The 21687-nt window shown below is 38.8% G+C and overlaps 1 protein-coding gene across 4 annotated transcripts in view; it reads left to right on the top strand.

Moving 5' to 3' along the window:
- SNX25 (sorting nexin 25) overlaps nucleotides 1-21687 on the top strand; it is a 148558-nt gene that overhangs the window by 19864 nt on the left and 107007 nt on the right. For all 4 annotated transcript variants that reach the window (XR_007514929.1, XM_049866249.1, XM_049866248.1 and 1 more), the window contains exon 2: nucleotides 20529-20613. Coding sequence is in view for 3 of the 4 variants with exons in the window: in XM_049866249.1 (XP_049722206.1) it covers nucleotides 20529-20613 (85 nt within the window). In the remaining variant the exon portion in view is untranslated. The remainder of the gene's footprint in view (nucleotides 1-20528; nucleotides 20614-21687) is intronic.

Raw genomic sequence — 21687 nt, 5'->3', positions numbered from 1 at the left:
GAGTGCACTGTCCCAGTAGGGGAGCCTTAACCTTGGGGGTGGGGCTGACAGCGGAGGATCTGACCGTGACGCCAGCGGGCCAGAACGCCCGGGGGGCAATCTCCACACAGCTAGTACATAAAGGCGATGCGCCCCGCGGAAATCTCAGATATAAGAGTCATTCCAAGTAAGACAAACAACTCTGGCTATATTCTGAGGTGCTACACTCCTAGCTCTCTGATCCCTCCCCCACCCTCCCCAGGCGGCTCCATTAACATCCGAATAGCCTGAGCCAGAGGGAGAACTCTGATAGGGATCTGACTGCATTTTTTTTTAGCAGATTTTCTGGAAAAACTAGTTTCCCAGTGATGGCTCGGAGACAGCAGTCCATATCAAACCACATAAAGAAGCAGACCATGACAGCTTCTCCAACCCCCCAAACAAAAGAATCAAAATCTTTCCCAAATGAAGATACAATCCTGGAATTATCAGATACAGAATATAAAAAATTGATTTACAGAATGCTTAAAGACATCACAAATGAAATTAGGCTAACTGCAGAAAAAGCCAAGGAACGCTGATAAAACTGTTGAAGAACTCAAAAAGATAATTCAAGAACATAGTGGAAAAATTAATAAGTTGCAAGAATCCATAGAGAGACAGCATGTAGAAATCCAAAAGATTAACAATAAAATTGCAGAATTAGACAACGCAATAGGAAGTCAGAGGAGCAGACTCGAGCAATTAGAATGTAGCCTGGGACATCTGGAGGACCAGGGAATCAACACCAACATAGCTGAAAAAAAATCAGATAAAAGAATTAAAAAAAATGAAGAAACCCTAAGAATCATGTGGGACTCTATCAAGAAGGATAACTTGCGAGTGATTGGAGTCCCAGAACAGGGAGGGGGGACAGAAAACACAGAGAAAATAGTTGAAGAACTCCTGACAGAAAACTTCCCTGACATCATGAAAGACGAAAGGATATCTATCCAAGATGCTCATCGAACCCCATTTAAGACTGATCCAAAAAGAAAAACACCAAGACATATTATCATCAAACTTGCCAAAACCAAAGATAAAGAGAAAATTTTAAAAGCAGCCAGGGAAGAAAGAAAGGTTTCCTTCAAGGGAGAATCAATAAGAATAAGTTCAGACTACTCAGCAGAAACCATGCAGGCAAGAAGGGAATGGGACGACATATACAGAACACTGAAGGAGAAAAACTGCCAACCAAGGATCATATATCCAGCAAAACTCTCTCTGAAATATGAAGGAGAAATTAAGATATTTACAGATAAACACAAGTTTAGAGAATTTGCAGAAACCAAACCAAGGCTACAAGAAATGCTAAAGGAGATTGTTTGGTCACATAACCAATAATATCAGATACCAGCACAATACAAGGTCACAAAACAGAACGTCCTGATATCAACGCAAATAGGGAAAGCACAAAAACAAACAAATTAAGATTAATTCTAAAAAATAAATAAATAAACAAAATAATACACATAACAGGGAATCATGGAAATCAATAGATAAAAGATCACAATAATCAAAAAGAGGGACAAAATATAGGAGGCATTGAACTGCCAGATGGAGAGTGATACAAGGCGATACAGAACGATACAAGTTAGGTTTTTACTTAGAAAAATGGGGTAAATAATAAGGTAACCACAAAAAGGAATATCAACTCCATAACTCAAGAAAAAAGTCAAGAAAAACGTAACGACTCAACTAACACAAAGTTAAACATTATGAAAATGAGGATCTCACAATCTACTAAGAAAAACGTCTCAGCACAAAAAAGTATGTGGAAAAATGAAATGGCCAACAACACACATGAAAAGGCATCAAAATGACAGCACTAAAAACTTATGTATCTATAATATATGCTGAATGTAAATGGACTAAATGCACCAATAAAGAGACAGAGAGTCTCTGACGGGATAAAGAAACACGATCCATCTATATGCTGCCTACAAGAGACACACCTTAGACTTAGAGACACAAACAAACTAAAACTCAAAGGATGGAAAAAAATGTATCAAGCAAACAATAAGCAAAAAGAAGAGGAGTAGCAATATTAATTTCTGACAAAATAGACTTTAGACTTAAATCCACCACAAAGGATAAAGAAGGACACTATATAATGATAAAAGGGACAATTGATCAGGAAGACATAACCATATTAAATATTTATGCACCCAATGACAGGGCTGCAAGATACATAAATCAAATTTTAACAGAATTGAAAAATGAAATAGACACCTCCACATTTATAGTAGGAGACTTCAACACACCACTTTCGGAGAAGGACAGGACATCCATTAAGAAGCTCAATAGAGACACGGAAGACCTACTTACAACAATCAACCAACTTGACCTCATTGATTTATACAGAACTCTCTACCCAACTGCTGCAAAATATACTTTTTTTTCTAGTGCACATGGAACATTCTCTGGAATAGACCACATATTAGGTCATAAAACAAATCTTTGCAGAGTCCAAAAGATCGAAATATTACAAAGCATCTTCTCAGACCACAAGGCAATGAAACTAGAAATCAATAACAGAAAAACTAGGGAAAAGAAATCAAATACTTGGAAAATGAACAATACCCTCCTGAAAAAAGACTGGGTTATAGAAGACATCAAGGAGGGAATAAGGAAATTCTTAGAAAGCAACGAGAATGAAAATACTTCCTATCAAAACCTCTGGGACACAGCAAAAGCAGTGCTCAGAGGCCAATTTATATCGATAAATGCACACATACAAAAAGAAGAAAGAGCCAAAATCAGAGAACTGTCCCGACAACTTCAACAAATAGAAAGTGAGCAAAAAAGAACCCATCAGGCACCAGAAGAAAACAAATAATAAAAATTAGAGCTGAACCAAATGAATTAGAGAACAGAAAAACAATTGAAAGAATTAACAAAGCCAAAAGCTGGTTCTTTGAAAAAATTAACAAAATTGATAAACCATTGGCTAGACTGACTAAAGAAAAACAGGAAAGGAAACAAATAACCCGAATAAGAAACAAGAAGGACCACATCACAACAGAGCCAAATGAAATTAGAAGAATCATTTCAGATTACTATGAAAAATTGTACTCTAACAAATTTGAAAACCTAGAAGAAATGGATAAATTCTTGGAAAAACACCATCTACCTAAACTAACACATTCAGAAGTAGAAGAACTAAATAGACCCATAACAAAAAAAGAGATTGAAAAGGTAATCAAAAAACTTCCAACAAAAAAAAGTCCTGGCCCGGACGCCTTCACTGCAGAGTTCTACCAAACCTTCAGAGAAGACTTAACACCACTACTACTGAAGGTATTTCAAAGCATAGAAAAAGACGGAATACTACCCAACTCATTCTATGAAGCCACCATCTCCCTGATACCAAAACCAGGTAAAGACATTACAAAAAAAGAAGATTACAGACCTATATCCCTCATGAACATAGATGCAAAAATCCTCAACAAAATTCTAGCCAATAGAATCCAACAACACATCAAAAAAATAATTCACCCTGATCAAGTGGGATTTATACCAGGTATGCAAGGCTGGTTTAATATCAGAAAAACCATTAATGTAATCCATCACATAAATAAAACAAAAGATAAAAACCACATGATCTTATCAATAGATGCAGAAAAGGCATTTGACAAAGTCCAACACCCATTTATGATAAAAACTCTTACCAAATTAGGAATTGAAGGAAAATTCCTCAACATAATAAAGGGCATCTATGCAAAGCCAACAGCCAATATCACTCTAAATGGAGAGAACCTGAAAGCATTTCCCTTGAGAACGGGAACCAGACAAGGATGCCCTTTATCACCACTCTTATTCAACATCGTACTTGAAGTCCTAGCCAGGGCAATTAGGCTAGACAAAGAAATAAAGGGTATCCAGATTGGTAAGGAGGAAGTAAAGCTATCACTATTTGCAGATGACATGATCGTATACATGGAAAACCCTAAGGAATCCTCCAGAAAACTACTGAAACTAATAGAAGAGTTTGGCAGAGTCTCAGGTTATAAAATAAACATACAAAAATCACTTGGATTCCTCTACATCAACAAAAAGAACACCGAAGAGGAAATCACCAAATCAATACCATGCACAGTAGCCCCCAAGAAGATAAAATACTTAGGAATAAATCTTACCAAGGATGTAAAAGACCTACACAAAGAAAACTACGAAGCTCTACTACAAGAAATTCAAAAGGACATACTTAAGTGGAAAAACATACCTTGCTCTTGGATAGGAAGACTTAACGTAGTAAAAATATCTATTCTACCAAAAGCCATCTATACATACAATGCACTTCCGATCCAAATTCCAATGTCATTTTTTAATGTGATAGAGAAACAAATCACCAACTTCGTATGGAAGGGAAAGAAGCCTCGGATAAGCAAAGCATTACTAAAAAAGAAGAAGAAAGTGGGAGGCCTCACTCTACCTGATTTTAGAACCTATTATACAGCTACAGTAGTCAAAACAGCCTGGTACTGGTACAACAACAGGCACATAGACCAATGGAACAGAATTGAGAACCCAGATATAAATCCATCCACGTAGGAGCAGCTGATACTTGACAAAGGACCAGTGTCAGTCAATTGGGGAAATGATAGTCTTTTTAACAAATGGTGCTGGCATAACTGGATATCCATTTGCAAAAGAATGAAACAGGACCCATACCTCACACCATGCACAAAAACTAACTCCAAGTGGATCAAAGACCTAAACATAAAGACTAAAACGATAAAGATCATGGAAGAAAAAATAGGATCAACCTTAGGAGCCCTAATACAGGGCATAAACAGAATACAAAACATTACCAAAAATGATGAAGAGAAACCAGATAACTGGGAGCTCCTAAAAATCAAACACCTATGCTCATCTAAAGACTTCACCAAAAGAGTAAAAAGACCACCTACAGACTGGGAAAGAATATTCAGCTATGACATCTCAGACCAGTGCCTGATCTCTAAAATCTACATGATTCTGTCAAAACTCAACCACAAAAAGACAAGCAACCCAATCAAGAAGTGGGCAAAGGATATGAACACACATTTCACTAAAGAAGATTTTCAGGCAGCCAACAGATACATGAGAAAATGCTCCCAATCATTAGCCATTAGAGAAATGCAAATTAAAACTACGATGAGATTCCATCTCACACCACCTAGACTGGCATTAATCCAAAAAACACAAAATAATAAATGTTGGAGAGGCTGCAGAGAGATTGGAACTCTCATACACTGCTGGTGGGATTGTAAAATGGTACAACCTCTTTGGAAATCCATCTGGCGTTATCTTAAACAGTTAGAAATAGAACTACCATATAACCCAGAAATCCCACTCCTCGGAATATACCCTAGAGATACAAGAGCCTTCACACAAACAGATATATGCACACCCATGTTTATTGCAGCTCTGTTTACAATAGCAAAAAGCTGGAAGCAACCAAGGTGTCCGTCAACGGATGAATGGGTAAATAAATTGTGGTATATTCACACAATGGAATACTACGCATCAATAAAGAACAGTGAAGAATCTCTGAAACATTTCATAACATGGAGGAATCTGGAAGGCATTATGCTGAGCGAAATTAGTCAGAGGCAAAAGGACAAATATTGTATAAGACCACTGTTATAAGATCTTGAGAAATAGAATAAACGGAGAAGAACACATGCTTTTGTGGTTACGAAGGGGGGAGGGAGGGAGGGAGGGAGGGAGAGGGTTTTTTATTGATCAATCAGTAGATAAGAACTGCTTTGGGTGAAGGGAAAGACAACACTCAATACAAGGAAGGTCAGCCCAATTGGACTGGACTAAAAGCAAAGAGGTTTCCGGGATAAAATGAAAGCTTCAAAGGTCAGCGAAGCAGGGGCTGGGGTCTGGGGAAAATGGTTTGAGGGGACTTCTAAGTCAATTGGGAAAATAATTCTATTATGAAAACATTCTGCATCCCACTTTGAAATGTGGCGTCTGGGGTCCTAAATGCTAACAAGCGGCCATCTAAGATACATCAATTGGTCTCAACCCACCTGGAGCAAAGGAAAATGAAGAACACCAAGGCCACACGACAACAAAGAGCCCAAGAGACAGAAAGGGCCACATGAACCAGAGACCTACATCATCCTGAGACCAGAAGAACTAGTTGGTGCCCGGCCACAATCGATGACTGCCCTGTCAGGGAGCACAACAGAGAACTTCTGAGGGAGCAGGAGATCAGTGGGATACAGACCCCAGATTCTCATAAAAAGACCATACTTAATGGTCTGACGGCGACTAGAGGAATCCCGGCTGCAGTGCTTCCCAGACCTTCTGTTGGCCCAGGACAGGAACCATCCCCGAAGACAACTCATCAGACATGAAAGGGACTGGTCAGCGGGGGGGAGAGAGATGCTGATGAAGAGTGAGCTAATTAAATCAGGTGGACACTGGAGAGTGTGTTGGCAACTCTTGACTGGAGGGGGGATGGGAAGATAGAGAGAGAGGGAAGACGGCAAAATTGGCACGAAACGAGAGACTGAAAGGGCTGACTCAATAGGGGGAGAGCAAGTGGGAGAAGGGAGTAAGATGTGTGTAAACTTACATGTGACAGACTGATTGGAATTGTAAATGTTCACTTGAAGCTTAATAAAAGTTCATTAAAAAAAAACGAAGATGATTTAAAGTACTTACTGATGAAGGTTAAAGACTACAGCCTTCAGTATGGCTTACACTTGAATGTGAAGAAAATGAAAATCCTCACAACTGGACCTATAATAAATGGAGAAGGAATTGAAATTGTCAGCAATATTGGTCTCCATACATTTGCCAATTCTAGATTCCTTGTCTTTTAAAGTCATTAATGGTTTGTTAATATCATTATGGGATAGAAATTTGGTAGACAAACAGTCCATACTACTTCTTTTCTTTTTGAGAATACAAATGACTTACTACAATTATAATTTCCATTAACTGAGCAAAGTCTTAAGTTATGAGTGAGACTTTTCATTTGTGACTATCTTCCCAATTTATGTAGAGTGATTGCTATGCTCGTGCATTAAAATAAATTTTCCTGATTTTTCTAGTAATAAAACACTTTGTTTTTTTGAGGGATCATAGTTTTTGTCATTAGGACAACTTAAAAGTGTTTCTTGAACTTTGGTCTAAGGGTTACAGAAATAATTTAAGAATGCTTGTTGAAAATACTTATTCCAAAGACACACCCTGAACTATCTGAATTAAGAATCTTAGGGGTTGATGGTCTAGAAATCTGCCTTTTAACAAATTCCCCACGTTGTTCTTGAAAACTCCTAATTTGGAATGATTTCAAGTATGGATAGAGGCTTCCTGTTGTCACCAAGGACCAATGAAACTCAGTCACATTTAGTACTCACATACATTTATGTCCCCCCATGCACAAGTGTGTATTTCTTAGCTCTCTCTACTCAGAGGTAGAGTGGCTGCTGTACAAAGCCTATCTTTTTTTAACTTGTATAGTTCATTGACAACGGTTACGTACTTCACTTTGGTCACCGTTTTCCCTATCTCTTCCTGTATTGTTTCACCACCATTAACTTAGACTTTGTGCCCCTTAAAGTTCTTGCTTGTGTTTTAGAGTTACTGTTGTCTGTTTCATCTCATATAGATAATTACTTAAAAAAAGTACAATGGTCAGGGTGAACTTTCCTTATTAAATGAGGTAAATTGTTATTTAATTTAAAGATGACTTCATGGGATATTTGTTTCAAGGCTTAAAAGTTGTTTCCAGGCAATAGATTTTGGGATTTCCCCAGTCTCAGTGAGTCCAGTAAATCTGGTTTCCAATAAGAATATGAAGTTCTGTTCCACATCTTTTCATTCTTTAGATCAAGATCCATGTATTGGATCTTTGATCGAAACGTCCAGTAATGGTACCCAGGCACCACTCATTGCTTCTGGTCATGGCAGCGGAGGTGATAGTAGTTGACAGAGGCAGTTAGACCAGCAGTTCATTTCCTTCTTTGACTCCTGGATCTGAAGCCTTCCTCTGTTGCTCCAGGTGAAAGAGACCAACCAGTTGTATCTTGGGTAGCTGCTAGCAAGCTTTTAAGACCCCAGGCACTACTCACTGAACAAGGAGGTAGAGCAGAAACTCTAAAAACAGTATTAGGCCAACTGACTGGAGAGGCCCATGAAACCATGCCCCTAAACCTTTGAACCAAAAAAACTATTCCCATGAGGTGTTGATTTGTACTCATATAGTATCAACAGCTGCAGCACAAGACCAGTTTTAATACCATGTTTTTCTTTTTTCTTTCTAAGACAGTTTTATTTGTTGAATTTCGACATATTTATATAGAAACAGAAGAAACAATTTTTAGTTCTGTATCTAGGCTGGAGCGAATTACTTACCAGTTAGAAAGGATATAAAAGTCAGCCTTTTTGAGTAGACTTAATTGAATTGTATTTTTAATTTTATGCAACTAGTATTTTATGGCAGTAATTCAGATCATCTTGTACATAAATGCTACTGAGGCCACTCTGCCTGGAGCTTGTTGTTAGGCGCCTTCGAGTCAGTTCCGACTCAAAGCGACCCCGTGTACAATAGAACAAAACCCTGCCCGGTCCCGTGCCACCCTCACAATTATTTTTATGCTTGAGCCCATTGTTGCAGCCACTGTGTTAATCCATCTCGTTGAGGGTCTTCCTCTTTTTTGCTGACCCTCTACATTACTAAGCATGCTGTCCTTCTCCAGGGACTGGTCCCTCCTGATAACATGTCCAGAGTATGTGAGATGAGTTCTTGCCATCCTTGCTTCTAAGGAGCGTTCTGACTGTAGTTCTTCCAAGACAGATTTGTTCATTCTTTTGGCAGTCCATGGTATATTCGATATTCTTTGCCAACACCGTAATTGAAAGGCATCAATTCTTTGGTCTTCCTTATTCACTGTCCAGCTTTCACAAGCATATAAGGCGATTGAAAACATCATGGTTTGGTTCAGGCACACCTTAATCCTTAAAGTGACATCTTTCCTTTTTAATCCTTTAAAGAGGTCTTTTGCAGCAGATTTGCCCAATGCAGTGTGTCTTTTGACTTCTTGATTGCTGCTTCCATGGGTGTTGATTGTGACTTGAGAAGACAATGGAAATAGAGACCACAGTGAATCAAATTAACAAAATATTTTGCTGATCAGTTACTAGATATCACTTTTAATTTAACTTCCAGTCAACAGGTTAATTAAGAAAATGATGTATGATATTCCAGTGCAGTTATGGAGGACAAAGCAGTGATTAATTTCATTACTAGAGACCCTGTGAGAAAGCAGTTCTGTGTGGCTCATCTAGTTGTTGAGTTACATGAAAGCTTTGAAGCAGGGACAGCTGTTTTGGCTCCATCATTCATAGTCAGTGGTTTCAGTGAGAAATGGGAATTATTTTTGTAATATACTTCAGAATGCGTGATCTTCACAGTTCCTATGAAATGATTTTGTGAATTGATTGTATATTTGAATAACTTTCCTTGCATGACCTGGGCTGGAGTGTAAAATGTATGGAGAATACGGAATAGGAGGAATGTTAGAATTCCTGAGAACAGCCTCCCATGGTGGCTGGCTCGTTAGTTACTCAGTTATGAGCTTCCATCAAGAAGAGACTGAGCCTGTTGAGCACAGAGATTGTAATTTATTTACGTCTCTCTCTAGTACCCAGCTACGTGTCAGGTTCTCATAGAGTCCTCAGTTGAATTTTAGATAATTGAATGAATTGGTGGGAATGCGATTCATAACATGGAAACTTGTGATATCCCTTATGAATTCAAAATTACAGTGGAAGCCAGTGATAAAATGGTTATAGAATTTTATTACACAAACCTCTTCAGGAATACAAAAAGCTGATACCATAGTTTTTAATTACCATTTTTTCCTAAGCCTATTTGCTTTTCTTCAGTCCTGCATCTGTTTTATACTTATCAATTTAAGCAAACTACTGTCTGCCTGTGTACTTCCAAGTTTTCACTTTCCAAGCCCATGTCCAATTTGTAATGTACTTAATTTCTCTAGTCATCAGCTGGGGCATGCTTTCTAAGGTTCTTCATATTCGAGTCTTTGAAATTAGAAACAAAACACAGTTTTCACCTCACGGGCGAGTCTAATCCTTCTAGCTGATGGAAAACCAATCCCAAGTATATTAACCTACCTCAAAACCTACCTCTCTTAATCAGCCTGTAGAGATTTTGCCTTTGTGTTAATATTCATTCTTCTCTTAGAAAACAGATTAATAAGAAATATTACTAAAAGAATTGATATGTGGTAGTAAAATCTGAAAGCATGAATGGTTGTAATACTAATCTCATGTGATATAATCATTCTCTGGGAAGTAAATTAACATTGTGAAAAATCTAAACGATGGCTTTTGGAGTCATAATAGCAATTTATATTTGTATTCTACTTTATAATTTTTAAAGCGCTTTTACATGTCTTTCTTGAGATGTGTAATAATCTTTTTATCTCAATAGGACAGATTATTATTTTAAATTGAACTGAATCTGAGAGGAGTAGTTGTGTTCACTATAACTTGACAAGTAACGGCAGAGCAACTATAGCCTACTTTTTTCTGGCTCTTGGTTGAGTGCTCTCTCTTGCCACTGCAATGTGAAGTCTTAGGCTTTGGCCGTAGTAGTACTAGGGGGAAACGGACCCCAGCATGAAGCACATTTGATTTCACATTTGTTCAGAGAAAAGATCTGGCTGATTTCATATCCCGTCATAGGATCCAGTCTCAGGATCTGGCTTAACTGATGACTGTCTTTCATTATAGAAATGTAAACAGAACACTGATTCATACGTTTGCTGCACGCAGGCAGTGTTAGCCTTTCGCCTGAACACGGCACGCACTTTGGTAAATGATATAATAAGCTACAGAAGCTGCTGATGAGCTGACCTACCATTCACCTCTTGCCAGGCTCATCCTAGGTAAAACCATCCTAGGAATTTATGTTTCTGGAGGCAGAGTTGACTTGACTGTCTGTGTATTCCTCAGGACAGGGGAGACCCTGACCTGTCCCTGCACACTGCCTCTTGTGTCCCGTACTCGTGTCCCTGTTTGATTACTGACACAAGCAGGAGGTGTCCTGCACAGGCTTGGGATTCAAGGTCCATGGTTAGAGTTGGCCGAAGAGGCTGTAAAGGGATGTTTCCAGTTCACTTTCACATAGTTTGTCCTTCAAAGCTGACATTCTCTCAGGGATTTCCCACCCCCTGTTGTTTCTACAATTTCTTGACTGAAAGAAGACTCTCCTTGAAGCACAAGAAGGTTCTTCTTCTTCCTCTTTTTTTTAAATTGTAGTTTAGGTGAAGGTTTACAGAACAAACTAGTTTCTTATCAAATAGTACACACATTGCTCTGTGACATTGGTTAACAGCCCCACGACATGTCAACACTCCCTTCTCAACCCTGAGTTCCTATTACCAGCTTTCCTGTTCCCTCCTGCCTTCCTATCTGGTGCGCCCCTGTAGTCTTGTTTTGTCCCGTGGGCCTCTTCAACCTTTGGCTGAAGGGTGGACCTCAGGAGTGACTTCGTTACTGAGCTGAAAGGCCATCCAGGGGCCATTCTCTCAGGGTTTCTCCGGCCTCTGTCAGGCCAGCAAGCCTGGTCTTCACAAGAAGATTCTTGAGGTACATGATCTTTTGAGTGAAGTCAGAGCCCGAATACTGACTCTACATTTCAAAGACATTTTTAGTACTTTTTAGAACATTTTTGGTGACTCTAAGACCAGTAGCATAGGAATGAAAATATTTTTCATTTAAAATAGCAACAACAACAACAACAAAAAGGTGGAAACAAAGTAAATGTGTAATAGTAAAGCCATTAAAGGAGGCAGTGGTGGTTCAGTGGTCGAATTCCTACCTTCCACGCGGGAGACCTGGGTTCTGCTCCCGGCCAGTGCACCTCAGATCAGCCACCGCCCGTCTGTCGGGGGGCTTTGTGATGCCGTGATGCTGAACAGGCTTCAGGGGGGTTTTCGGACGAAGACCAGGAAGAGATGCCTGACAATCTACTTCCAAAAATCAGCTAATGAAAACCTTATGGATCACAATGGGTTGTTGTGCGTGGGGTTTCCACGAGTCAGGGGCCTGCTCAACAACTAACAACAACAACAGAGTGAGTACATTATGGAACAGGCCAGGAAGAGCTCGTGGTACAACATTGAGTGTAAAGAGCAAGATAAAGAACTGTGTGTACACTGTGACCCTAATTTTTTAAAAAGAAGTGTGTGCATCGGAGAAGTCCCAATAATAATTAATATGTGCCAGGCAGTGTTGTGTTCCAACTCAACGCTCACATCAACCCTAAGAGGTAGAGATGAAGAAATGGAGGCACCGAAAAGTTAAATAACTTGCCCGAGGTTACGTAGCTAGTCAGTAAGTGTTGGACTCTCTGATTAGAAGGAAATACACCAAAATGTCAGTAGTGGGTATTCCTGGATGATGGTGTTAGGGGTGAACTTTCTTATGTCTGTGTTGTAAAACGTGTTCTCTGCTATTTATATAATTGGAAGTAGTTACTTGAAAAGAAATTGTAGCATGTTTAAAATCTAGAAAAACAGCAATATGAGAAAATTTGTAGGTTAGAATTTCAAAGAATAATTTCTCTTTTTTATAATAGAAATTGTAGAGGGGAAAAAAAGATACAAGTACCACTGCATCCTGTCAGTACGATCTCTTTATATGATAACCTCTCAGTGTATGTGTTTCGCAGCTTCTTTATAGATAAGGAAAACAAGATCTTCTTTAGTTCATGATTAAACATAATAAAGCACAATCCAGGAAATGGGCTTCTGATCAACTCAGGTTTTGTTTGGATACTTAGATACATTACTAGTAATAGAAAATGTGAAGGCGCATACCCAGTAGAACTTCTCCAGGAAACGTATGTATACTTTCCTCTGGGTAAGGTATATAGCCCCAAGGCAAAATTATTTCAGCAACAGTATAATTTCAGGAATGATACAAAGAGTTTACAGCAGTTACATTGTTTCTTACTCTGGTTGCCCAACTCTTCAGTCCTTTATTCTTGCTTTCATTCACACTCTCCTTTTCCTTTCATACAGCCAGTCAGCCATGCAGCTAACCAACCAATTAATGAACTTTCAATTTGTAGTAACATTTTGAGTTTTATTAGAAATAATATCGATCATTTAAATGCTGCTATATCCCAGGCGTTCTCATAAGTGGTTTACATGAACCATGGTGTTTACAGGCTGGATGACCATGGGTTGAATATGGCCCACAGTTTGGCACAGTGTAGGCCAACAGTGTTGAGAAAAAAAGTTGAATTAGTTGGAGATACCTAAAATTCTTGATTTTCATTTTTTTGTTGAAAAAAGTCGGAACACCTGAAGTACTGAGTGCTGGCAACCCCATTCACTTTTTTGCTTACCTGGCCCCTGTTACCTCCCCTCCCCTGGTCATTATTTATTTATTGTGGTAAAATATGTATAACAAAACGTTTGTCAATTGAACATTTTCTACACATACATGTCAGGCAGCTATCGCTGCTGTTTCCAGATTCTTCTGCCACCATTAACAGAAACGCAGTCCTGCTTTGGAAGGACTCCTCTCCCCCTCCCTCCTACCTCTGTAACCACTGAAGAACCTGGGTCTCTGCACGTTTGCATATTTCATGTGATTTTGTGACCGACTTACTCACTCAGCATGGTGTTTTCAAGGTTCATCGGAGTTGTTGCGTGCAGCAGGCCTTCACTTCTCTGTGTGACTGAGTGATACTCCACCGTATGTACGCACCGCGTTCTGTTCTTTGTTCATCTCTTGATGAACATCTAGATTGTTTCCACCTTTTGGCTATTGCGAGTAGTGCTGCGGTGGAAGTGTGTGTACACATTCATCATCCAATCTTCTGAGGTATTATTGACCCACTTAAAAAAAGTACGCTAGAGAGGTAAGTGGCTGGGCCAAGGATCCACCATTAGTAAATGGCAGAGCCCTGGCCTGCCTGACTTCGGAGCTCATGTTCTTTCTCCTCTGCTTTTGTTGCCCTCCTAGCTCTGTTTAACACGACTGCCCAGCTTTTGTGTTGGGCATGACTTATCTCTCACGTTCACAATCTTTTGTCCTGAAACCTCCAAGTTTCTCAGCCCATTCCTAGCTTCTGAGGAAGGTTACGTGTGGTTCTTTCAGCTCTTTGCTTTTGAAAAAATTGGTTTTCAAGGCTGAAGCAGAATATGATTGGTTTGTAAGGAACCATGGTTTTGAGAATGACATGGTTTAAGAGTGAGTGTATTAGTTATGGGATCCCAGTAGATTGTCAGATACTGGGAATATTTGGAAAGGCTCAGCCATGTGACAACTCCATGTGGTTAATAATCATGATTCCAGGAATTGTGTTTATTTTGGTAAGATAAATCACCATTTCAATAGCCTTACAGGAAATTACACCCATCGTCTTTTTAACTCTGTACAACAACTGTTTTTCTTTTCAAAATAAAACAAACAAAAATTAATGTGTATAGGAAAGGGAAAGGCATTTGTTTAGTTGAATAGTCCAGGTAATAGGTGCCAAAGGAATTATAAATTATGGGTTGGCCGTTCCCACCCCATCTGTGTACCCACAGGAAGCGACAGTGAGCAGTGTTGTATTTAAAAACAATGGACAAGGAGGTATATGTCCTGGCTGGATTCCAGATAGTTCCTGGTTGTTCAGCTGCTAATGACGTCGGAGCACCCAGGTCATTTGGTGCAGATTCTTCAGATTCTCTCTGGATGCTCCTTCTCCCGAGACACAGCTCTGACACAGAGACAGTTTTGAGTGCATTATGGCTGTAGACTAAAAGCTGATATTATTCAGGAATACACAGAAAGCTGATGTGTATTCAGGAACTGTCTCTTCTTCTTGATGCCTAGGATCTAGTTACATAAACTGGAGAAACGCTTTTAGGTTTTGCCCTGTCTTTGGAAGACATTTTTAAAACGAGCAGTTATATACTGACACCTCTCATTTTCTCTGGAGAAAACTTACTTTGCGATTAAAAATGATCTTGACAAGCAGGTTTTAAGCTAGGTTTAAACATTAAAATGAAGGCAAACTTCATTTATTTTCGTTAAATAAAAAATAAAGTGTATTGTAGGGTCACTATGAGTTGGAATCGACTCGACGACACTGGGACTGGGTTATTGTTTACCTAAGAGCGGCACTGGTTCTCCTGAAGCTCTTATGAGTTAATAGCGTGTGATGGGTACTGGAGACTTAAAGCAAAAGCTCAATGGTCAGACTACACTTAAAGTCTAATTTATGGACCAGAATAATGAATATTCCTGTCACTTATTTGTAATTATAGAAAAAGTATACACATTTTTCTTTTGTCTTTCCTAAAACTGGCATTTTAGAGAGTGGGTTGGCGGGCAGAGGTAGGCTGTCACTGAGGAATGAGCCCTCTGCCAGTGCAGACAGGGGAAATGAGCATCTGCCTTACAAGCCTTTTGGGAAAGTCTCTTATGTGGTGTTTCTTCATTCAAGCCTGTAAATAGAAGGATAATGAGGATGATTTTTGCTCAGTTGTCCTCTGGGTCACAGGAATTTATTCACTCGCATTTGTTTAAGTTTTACTTTTTTTTTGAGATTTCACTTTGAATAATGATTAGTAAATTTGATCTTTAGTGACTTGAAAGAAATAGAGTATGTAGTGGATAATTCATACTCACGTAGTAGTTGTTCTAGTAGTAGAGACGTGAGATTCTGACTCCATAAATATTAAATCCTTAGAGAGGAATTTTTATGCATCGTCACCCGGTGATTTTTGGCTCATGATGTTTTCTTTTTTTATCTTCCCTGCTCTCCTACAAGGAGCCCTGGTAGTGCAGTGGTTAACTTGCTTGGCTGCTAACGGCAGGTCAGCGGTTTGAACCCACCAGCCACTTCTTGGGAGAAAAGTGTGGCAGTCTGCTTCCGTAAAGATTTCAGCCTTGGAAACCCTACGGGGCAGTTATACTCTCTGATAGGGTGGCTATGAGTTGGAATTGACTCTGACTTGATGGCAGTGGGTTTGGTTTGGATTTTTGTTGCTCCTTACATATAGACTCTCGTCAGGCTGTCGAAATGGGATAAAGATGATGAACTTTTTTCTAACAAGGGCCGGTGATCCATGAAGGGAGATGGGGTAGGAAGAGTGGTGGGAATCCACGGTGAAATTAGAAAATCAGATTGAAAAAATAATAGAACTTTTGCTTAAAGAGCCAAAATAGGAAAACGTTCTCATAGCTTTTTAACTCGAGAGAACAAAGGCCTTATTTGTGAACAGTCAATAATGACAAATAGATGTTTATATATAACAGCTAAATGTGGAGTGAAGAGAGAAGAAATATGCAGACACATGGCAGGACGTAGTAGAGCCACAACTAGGGGACAAAAAAAGGTAAGAATAAAAAAATTAAAAGCTCTGAAGGAAGTTGTAAAACTGAGAATATGGTGTTGTCATTCGCATTCATACTTGCATTTCCCCCACCCTGAAAGACAATTTACATTTAAAAAACCCAAATTCAGGAATTTCTCAAATAAGTGTTGTTTGGCTTTGGTTTTATCATCTGACATTGTGCAGTAAAATACCATACCTATAATGGGGAAACGATAACCAGGTAATTTGCTAACACCTTGAAAAGTTGTGATTGTAATTATTTATCAGTTCCAGTTTCCAGAGAGTCCATCCCCATTGCGTCAGAGCAGAGCTGTGCTCCACAGGGTTTTCAGTGGCTGATTTTTTCAGAAATAGATCGCCAGGCCTTTCTTCCCACGTACCTCTGGGTGGACTTGAACCTCCAACCTACGGCCAGCAGCTGAGCACTAAATCGTTTATGCTGCCCAGGGACTCCATTTATCAGTATAGCCTTTTAGAAGTATTTAACTCAAAAAGTTGTCAAAAATTTATGTTGTTTAAATGTCTGCCTGGGGTTTAAAAAGTACTAGAATTTAAAAAGTCTTCTCTTTTCCTCATTTTTTTAATCAACTAAAGAAAAATTTAAAAATTTACAATAAAGTATGCTGACCTTTTAATTTTATAGAGAGCTACCTAGAGGCTAGAAAATTGTTTTAAATGGGTTTGTTTTTTAATTCATTAAATGGCTTTTTCTATATATTAGTATAATTATTTAAGTTTTTTAAATTTTTTGGGAAAGTGTTGAATGTTATAGGTTAATTGATAGTATAAAGGAGTGTCTTCTCTTTCATGACTGCGATAAGTACATCTTAAGGCTTTTAAAAGTATTCCCACTAAACACTTAAAGCTATGGCTTTTGGTTTGTTTGTTTTTAATAACAATGAGGACGAACAGCAGTGAAACTGGCGTTTGATCCACGGATAGCATGAGACTAAGCCCAGGACTAGGAACTCCCCCCTGTCAGTTGCGTGGACCAGGGCGGTGGGATTGACTGCGGCTGTGCTGGTGTGCCAGGGCGGTGGGATTGACTGCGGCTGTGCTGGTGTGCCAGGGCGGTGGGATTGACTGCGGCTGTGCTGGTGTGCCAGGGCGGTGGGATTGACTGCGGCTGTGCTGGTGTGCCAGGGCGGTGGGATTGACTGCGGCTGTGCTGGTGTGCCAGGGCGGTGGGATTGACTGCGGCTGTGCTGGTGTGCCAGGGCGGTGGGATTGACTGCGGCTGTGCTGGTGTGCCAGGGCGGTGGGATTGACTGCGGCTGTGCTGGTGTGGCCTGCCTGAGAACAAAGCCATTTCCTCCTGCTTGTTTTTTGGATGGGGGTGATAGTAAGACAGTAATCTCCTCTGTGGCTGGTAATACTAGTCAAGCACTTGTAATTTTTCACAAGTACACAAAAATGCTTTACAATTTATAAATGTTATTTGGTTTCTTTCCCTTTTTTCCTCCAAAATCAATCGTGTGTGCCCCAATTACATAATATACACTTTCGATCACTTTGGTATGTGATCAAGTAAAAATTTTTTTTTATCCAATGTAGTCTTACTAGCCAGGTAGTGAGAATTTAAATCTGTACATATTCTCTATCTCTCTCTCTTTTTTTTTTTTTTTTGGCCAAAGAGTATCTTTTTACCATTAAAAATTTTAAATTCTTTCTTCCAGCCTAGAGGAAATCACTTTTAATAGTTTGGCATATGTACCTCCAAACATTTTCCCGTCATGGAAGACTTTCCATGAAGATACGTGTAACTCTAACTCATTCTTTTTAATGGCTGTATTATATTCTAAAGCATGAATGTGGCATAATTGAATTCAAACTGCTTCTTCCCAGTTCAGTCATGGCTGAGGAAGTGAAATCAGAGCAGATGAGAATTTTTAAAATTTGGGTTAACTGGAACGGGAAAAATTACGGTTGAAGTCCTGCTAGAAACCTAATCTCCCTTTTAGAAAACAAGGGCAGCGTGTGCATTGCATAGCAACCAGATCTCTTGCCTGTTGGATTTTGTGCAGAGTGGGAAACAGCAGTGCCGGGCTCAAAGGTGGCGGCCGACCTGTCCGCTTTCCACACTCCTGGCTTGTGCATCAGGCTCCTGGAAGGTCTCGCTACACCTCTTCCGAGTCTCCCGTTCCAGGGCTTCTATCAGTAATTTTTCCTGTTCCGGTCATCCTTCCGAATCACCCAAATTGTAAAAATTCAAGTCTATTCCGGTTTCGCTTTGTGAGCTGGTTTAAACTGATTTGAAGCCCTGGTTTAATTGTTTGACTATTGATGTACATTTGGGTTATTTCCAGTTTTTTGCTCTTATAATTAATATGACAGTGAGATGTGTTGTACGTATACTGTTTTGCATATGTGTATTTCTGTCATATAGACTCCTAGAAGTGAAATTGCTGAATCAAAGGATAGAATTTTAGGATTTCCGTATATGTGGACTGGGTTTTTGGGTTTGGTAACCTTCCTTCCCCCCCGCTCCCCGCCCCCCGCCCCGTGACTTTGGTCCTGGAGTTCCTCTAGTCTCTGTCAGACCAGTAACGCTGGTCTTTTTTTGTGAGTTAGAATTTTGTTGTTTTTTTTTTCCACCTCTGTCTGGAACCCTCTATTGTGAGCCCTGTAAGAGCAGTTGGTGGTGGTAGCTGGGCACCATCTAGTTGTGCTGGACTCAGTCTGGTGGAGGCGGTGGTGGTTGTGGTCCATTAGTCCGTTGGACTAATCTTTCCCTGTGTCTTTTGCTTTCTTCATTCTCCTTTGCTCCAGACAAGGTGAGACCAGTGGAGTATCTTAGATGGCCACTCACAAGCTTTCAAGACCCCAGACATTACTCACCAAAGTAGGATGTAGAACATTTTCTTTATAAACTCTGTTACGCCAGTTGATCTAGGTGTCCCCTGAGACCATGGTCCCTAGCCCTCAGCCCAGCAACGTGGCCCCTCAGGGAGTTTGGATGTTTCAGTGCCGCGTCCATGACTTTGTCTTGGTCAAGTTGTGCTGATCTCCCCGGTATTGTGTAGTCTTTCTTTTTTTTGTTTATTTTATTCAAATTTTTATTTTTTGAACAAAAAACTTGAGACAGTGATTTTAAATAATAAAACATCGTATATTCTAGACACTTTTTTTTTTTTTTTATTGACAGCTTATTAAGTTTGGAGTTCCACAGTTCTGTTGCGATGCTTTCTTCAGCATTTATATCAGTTACCTTCCTAAAAGCCCGTAGAAACAGATGTTCCCCCTAACACTGTACGGAAATGACATTTCCCTGTATCCTTGCCAACATCGGATATTATGAGTTTTTATCCACTTTGGCTGTCTGATAGTATCTCATTCCTTTAATTTGCATTTCTGTAATTAAAAATGGGGTTGCATTTAAAACCTGTATTTATTGGTAATCTGTTTATCTTTTGATTTGCCTTTTCAGTTTTTTTACTTTATTTTCTTTTGAGTTACTTTTTTCTTAGGAGCTGTTTATAAATTAAACAATGGTCCTTTGTTTCATATGTTGCAGACAATGTATCCTAGTTTATAGTTTCTATTTTGTTTATAGTGTGTTTGTTACACAGGAGCTTTCTAATTTAAATAGTCATTTGTCAGGTTTTTTTGTTTGTTTGTTTTATAACTTCCCAAGATCATAAACAGCTTCTCCCTTATTTCTTCCTAATACTATTTTAATTTAAAAAAATTAGCTCTTTAATCAAATTGAAGCTGTTATGTATAAGATGTGAGGTACGAATCTAATTGTTTTTCCCACTTGAATATCAAATTATCCCAACATTATTTATTGAGTGCTATGTTTTCCTCATTGATTTCAAATTCTTTCTTTGTGGTGTTCTTAACTCCCGTGTATATGTGTGTCTGATTTTGTTCTCTGTACTGTTCTGTTGTTTTGTTGCTGCCACACTGCCATCATCCTGTTCTGGTATCTGGTAGGGAAAATCCTTTTTTAATTCTACAAAGAATGTTTTCACTAATCTTAAGCATTTATTGACTTTTCCAGGACAGCTTTATAATCTGTCAAGCATTATTTTAATGTAATCTAGATGCTATTTTATACCTTTGGTTTTGATTTAATAAATGATCACTTCACTTAGAAATATGTATCTTTTTTCTTCCCTTGCATTTCAGAGTCCTGTGTGTGGGAACTCACATGAGTCAGTTCAGTCCAGAAGGGTGGTAATTTCTCATAATATGGATAAAGCTCTAAAAGAAGGTAAGGATTAAATGAGAGTATATCGTTATTATGTAAAGGAATTCTTTATGCTCTGAAAGTGGAATAATAATCTTGAGCAAATTTTTCTATTCTTCTTGTCTGTGTATAACATTATGTAGCAAAAACAGTTATGGGCTGCTGTAAAGTTGGTTATTGGGAGTAAAACTTTTGTATTAGGCATTAGCTATTAAAAAACAAAAGCAAACCAAAACCGCCTTAGAAATAATTTGGACATTTAATTTAATGGTGAATTAGTGAGAACATAGAGATATATGTTAAGAAGATGAAGAGATTTCTTATACATTTAGAAAATCTTTGTAGTGATTCTCATTTGTATTTCCTGAGAATTTTAGTTTACATTTCCAAACCTTGGCACCAGTGTATTTAATTGAAATTCAAAATGCTACTGGCTAGCTATAAAAGACTTGTACTGATTTCACATAAAATTGATGGTTTCTTTGTATGCTTGCAAAATATAAACAACAGGGATGTGTGTTAAGGCAGCGGTGATTTAAGTTCAGGTGATACGAGAGGCTTATGAATTATCTAAGCTTTTTCTTTTGCAAATGGTTTAAATGAGATAACATTGCATCATTTTATCTTTATATATCTGTTTTATCACTTTTAGAAAGAATAATTTAAAAATGATTTATTCAAAGTGTAGAATAAAATACCAAGGCGTGTTTGTGTGTGTAAGCATGTATATACGCTTTGTATGTAGGTCTTTTTTTTTTTGTCTTTAAAGGGAGTTTGTGCTGTGGCTCAGTATAAGTTAGGATTTGTCTTAAGTCTTTAAAGACTGAATTTCAAAGAAGAAAGAATAGTCAAAAATGCAGAGCAAAATAATGTAGTTGGGGTTTCTCTGACACGTTAAGTACAACTAATGCTACAAACGCTGGAAGTTAGAGCAGACATGGGGAAGATGATCAGAGCATATATGCTATGACCTTTTTGTTGTTGTTAGGTGCTGTGGAATCAGCTCCGACTCATAGTGACCCTATGTACCCCAGAAGGAAACACTGCCCCGTCCTGCACCATGCTCACAAAACCATTTTGTTAGTCAATTTAAAAAGT

This window comes from Elephas maximus, chromosome 22 (assembly GCF_024166365.1).
Source record: "Elephas maximus indicus isolate mEleMax1 chromosome 22, mEleMax1 primary haplotype, whole genome shotgun sequence".
NCBI classification, from domain to species: Eukaryota; Metazoa; Chordata; class Mammalia; order Proboscidea; family Elephantidae; genus Elephas; species Elephas maximus.
This window is presented reverse-complemented; position numbering and strand designations above follow the sequence as displayed.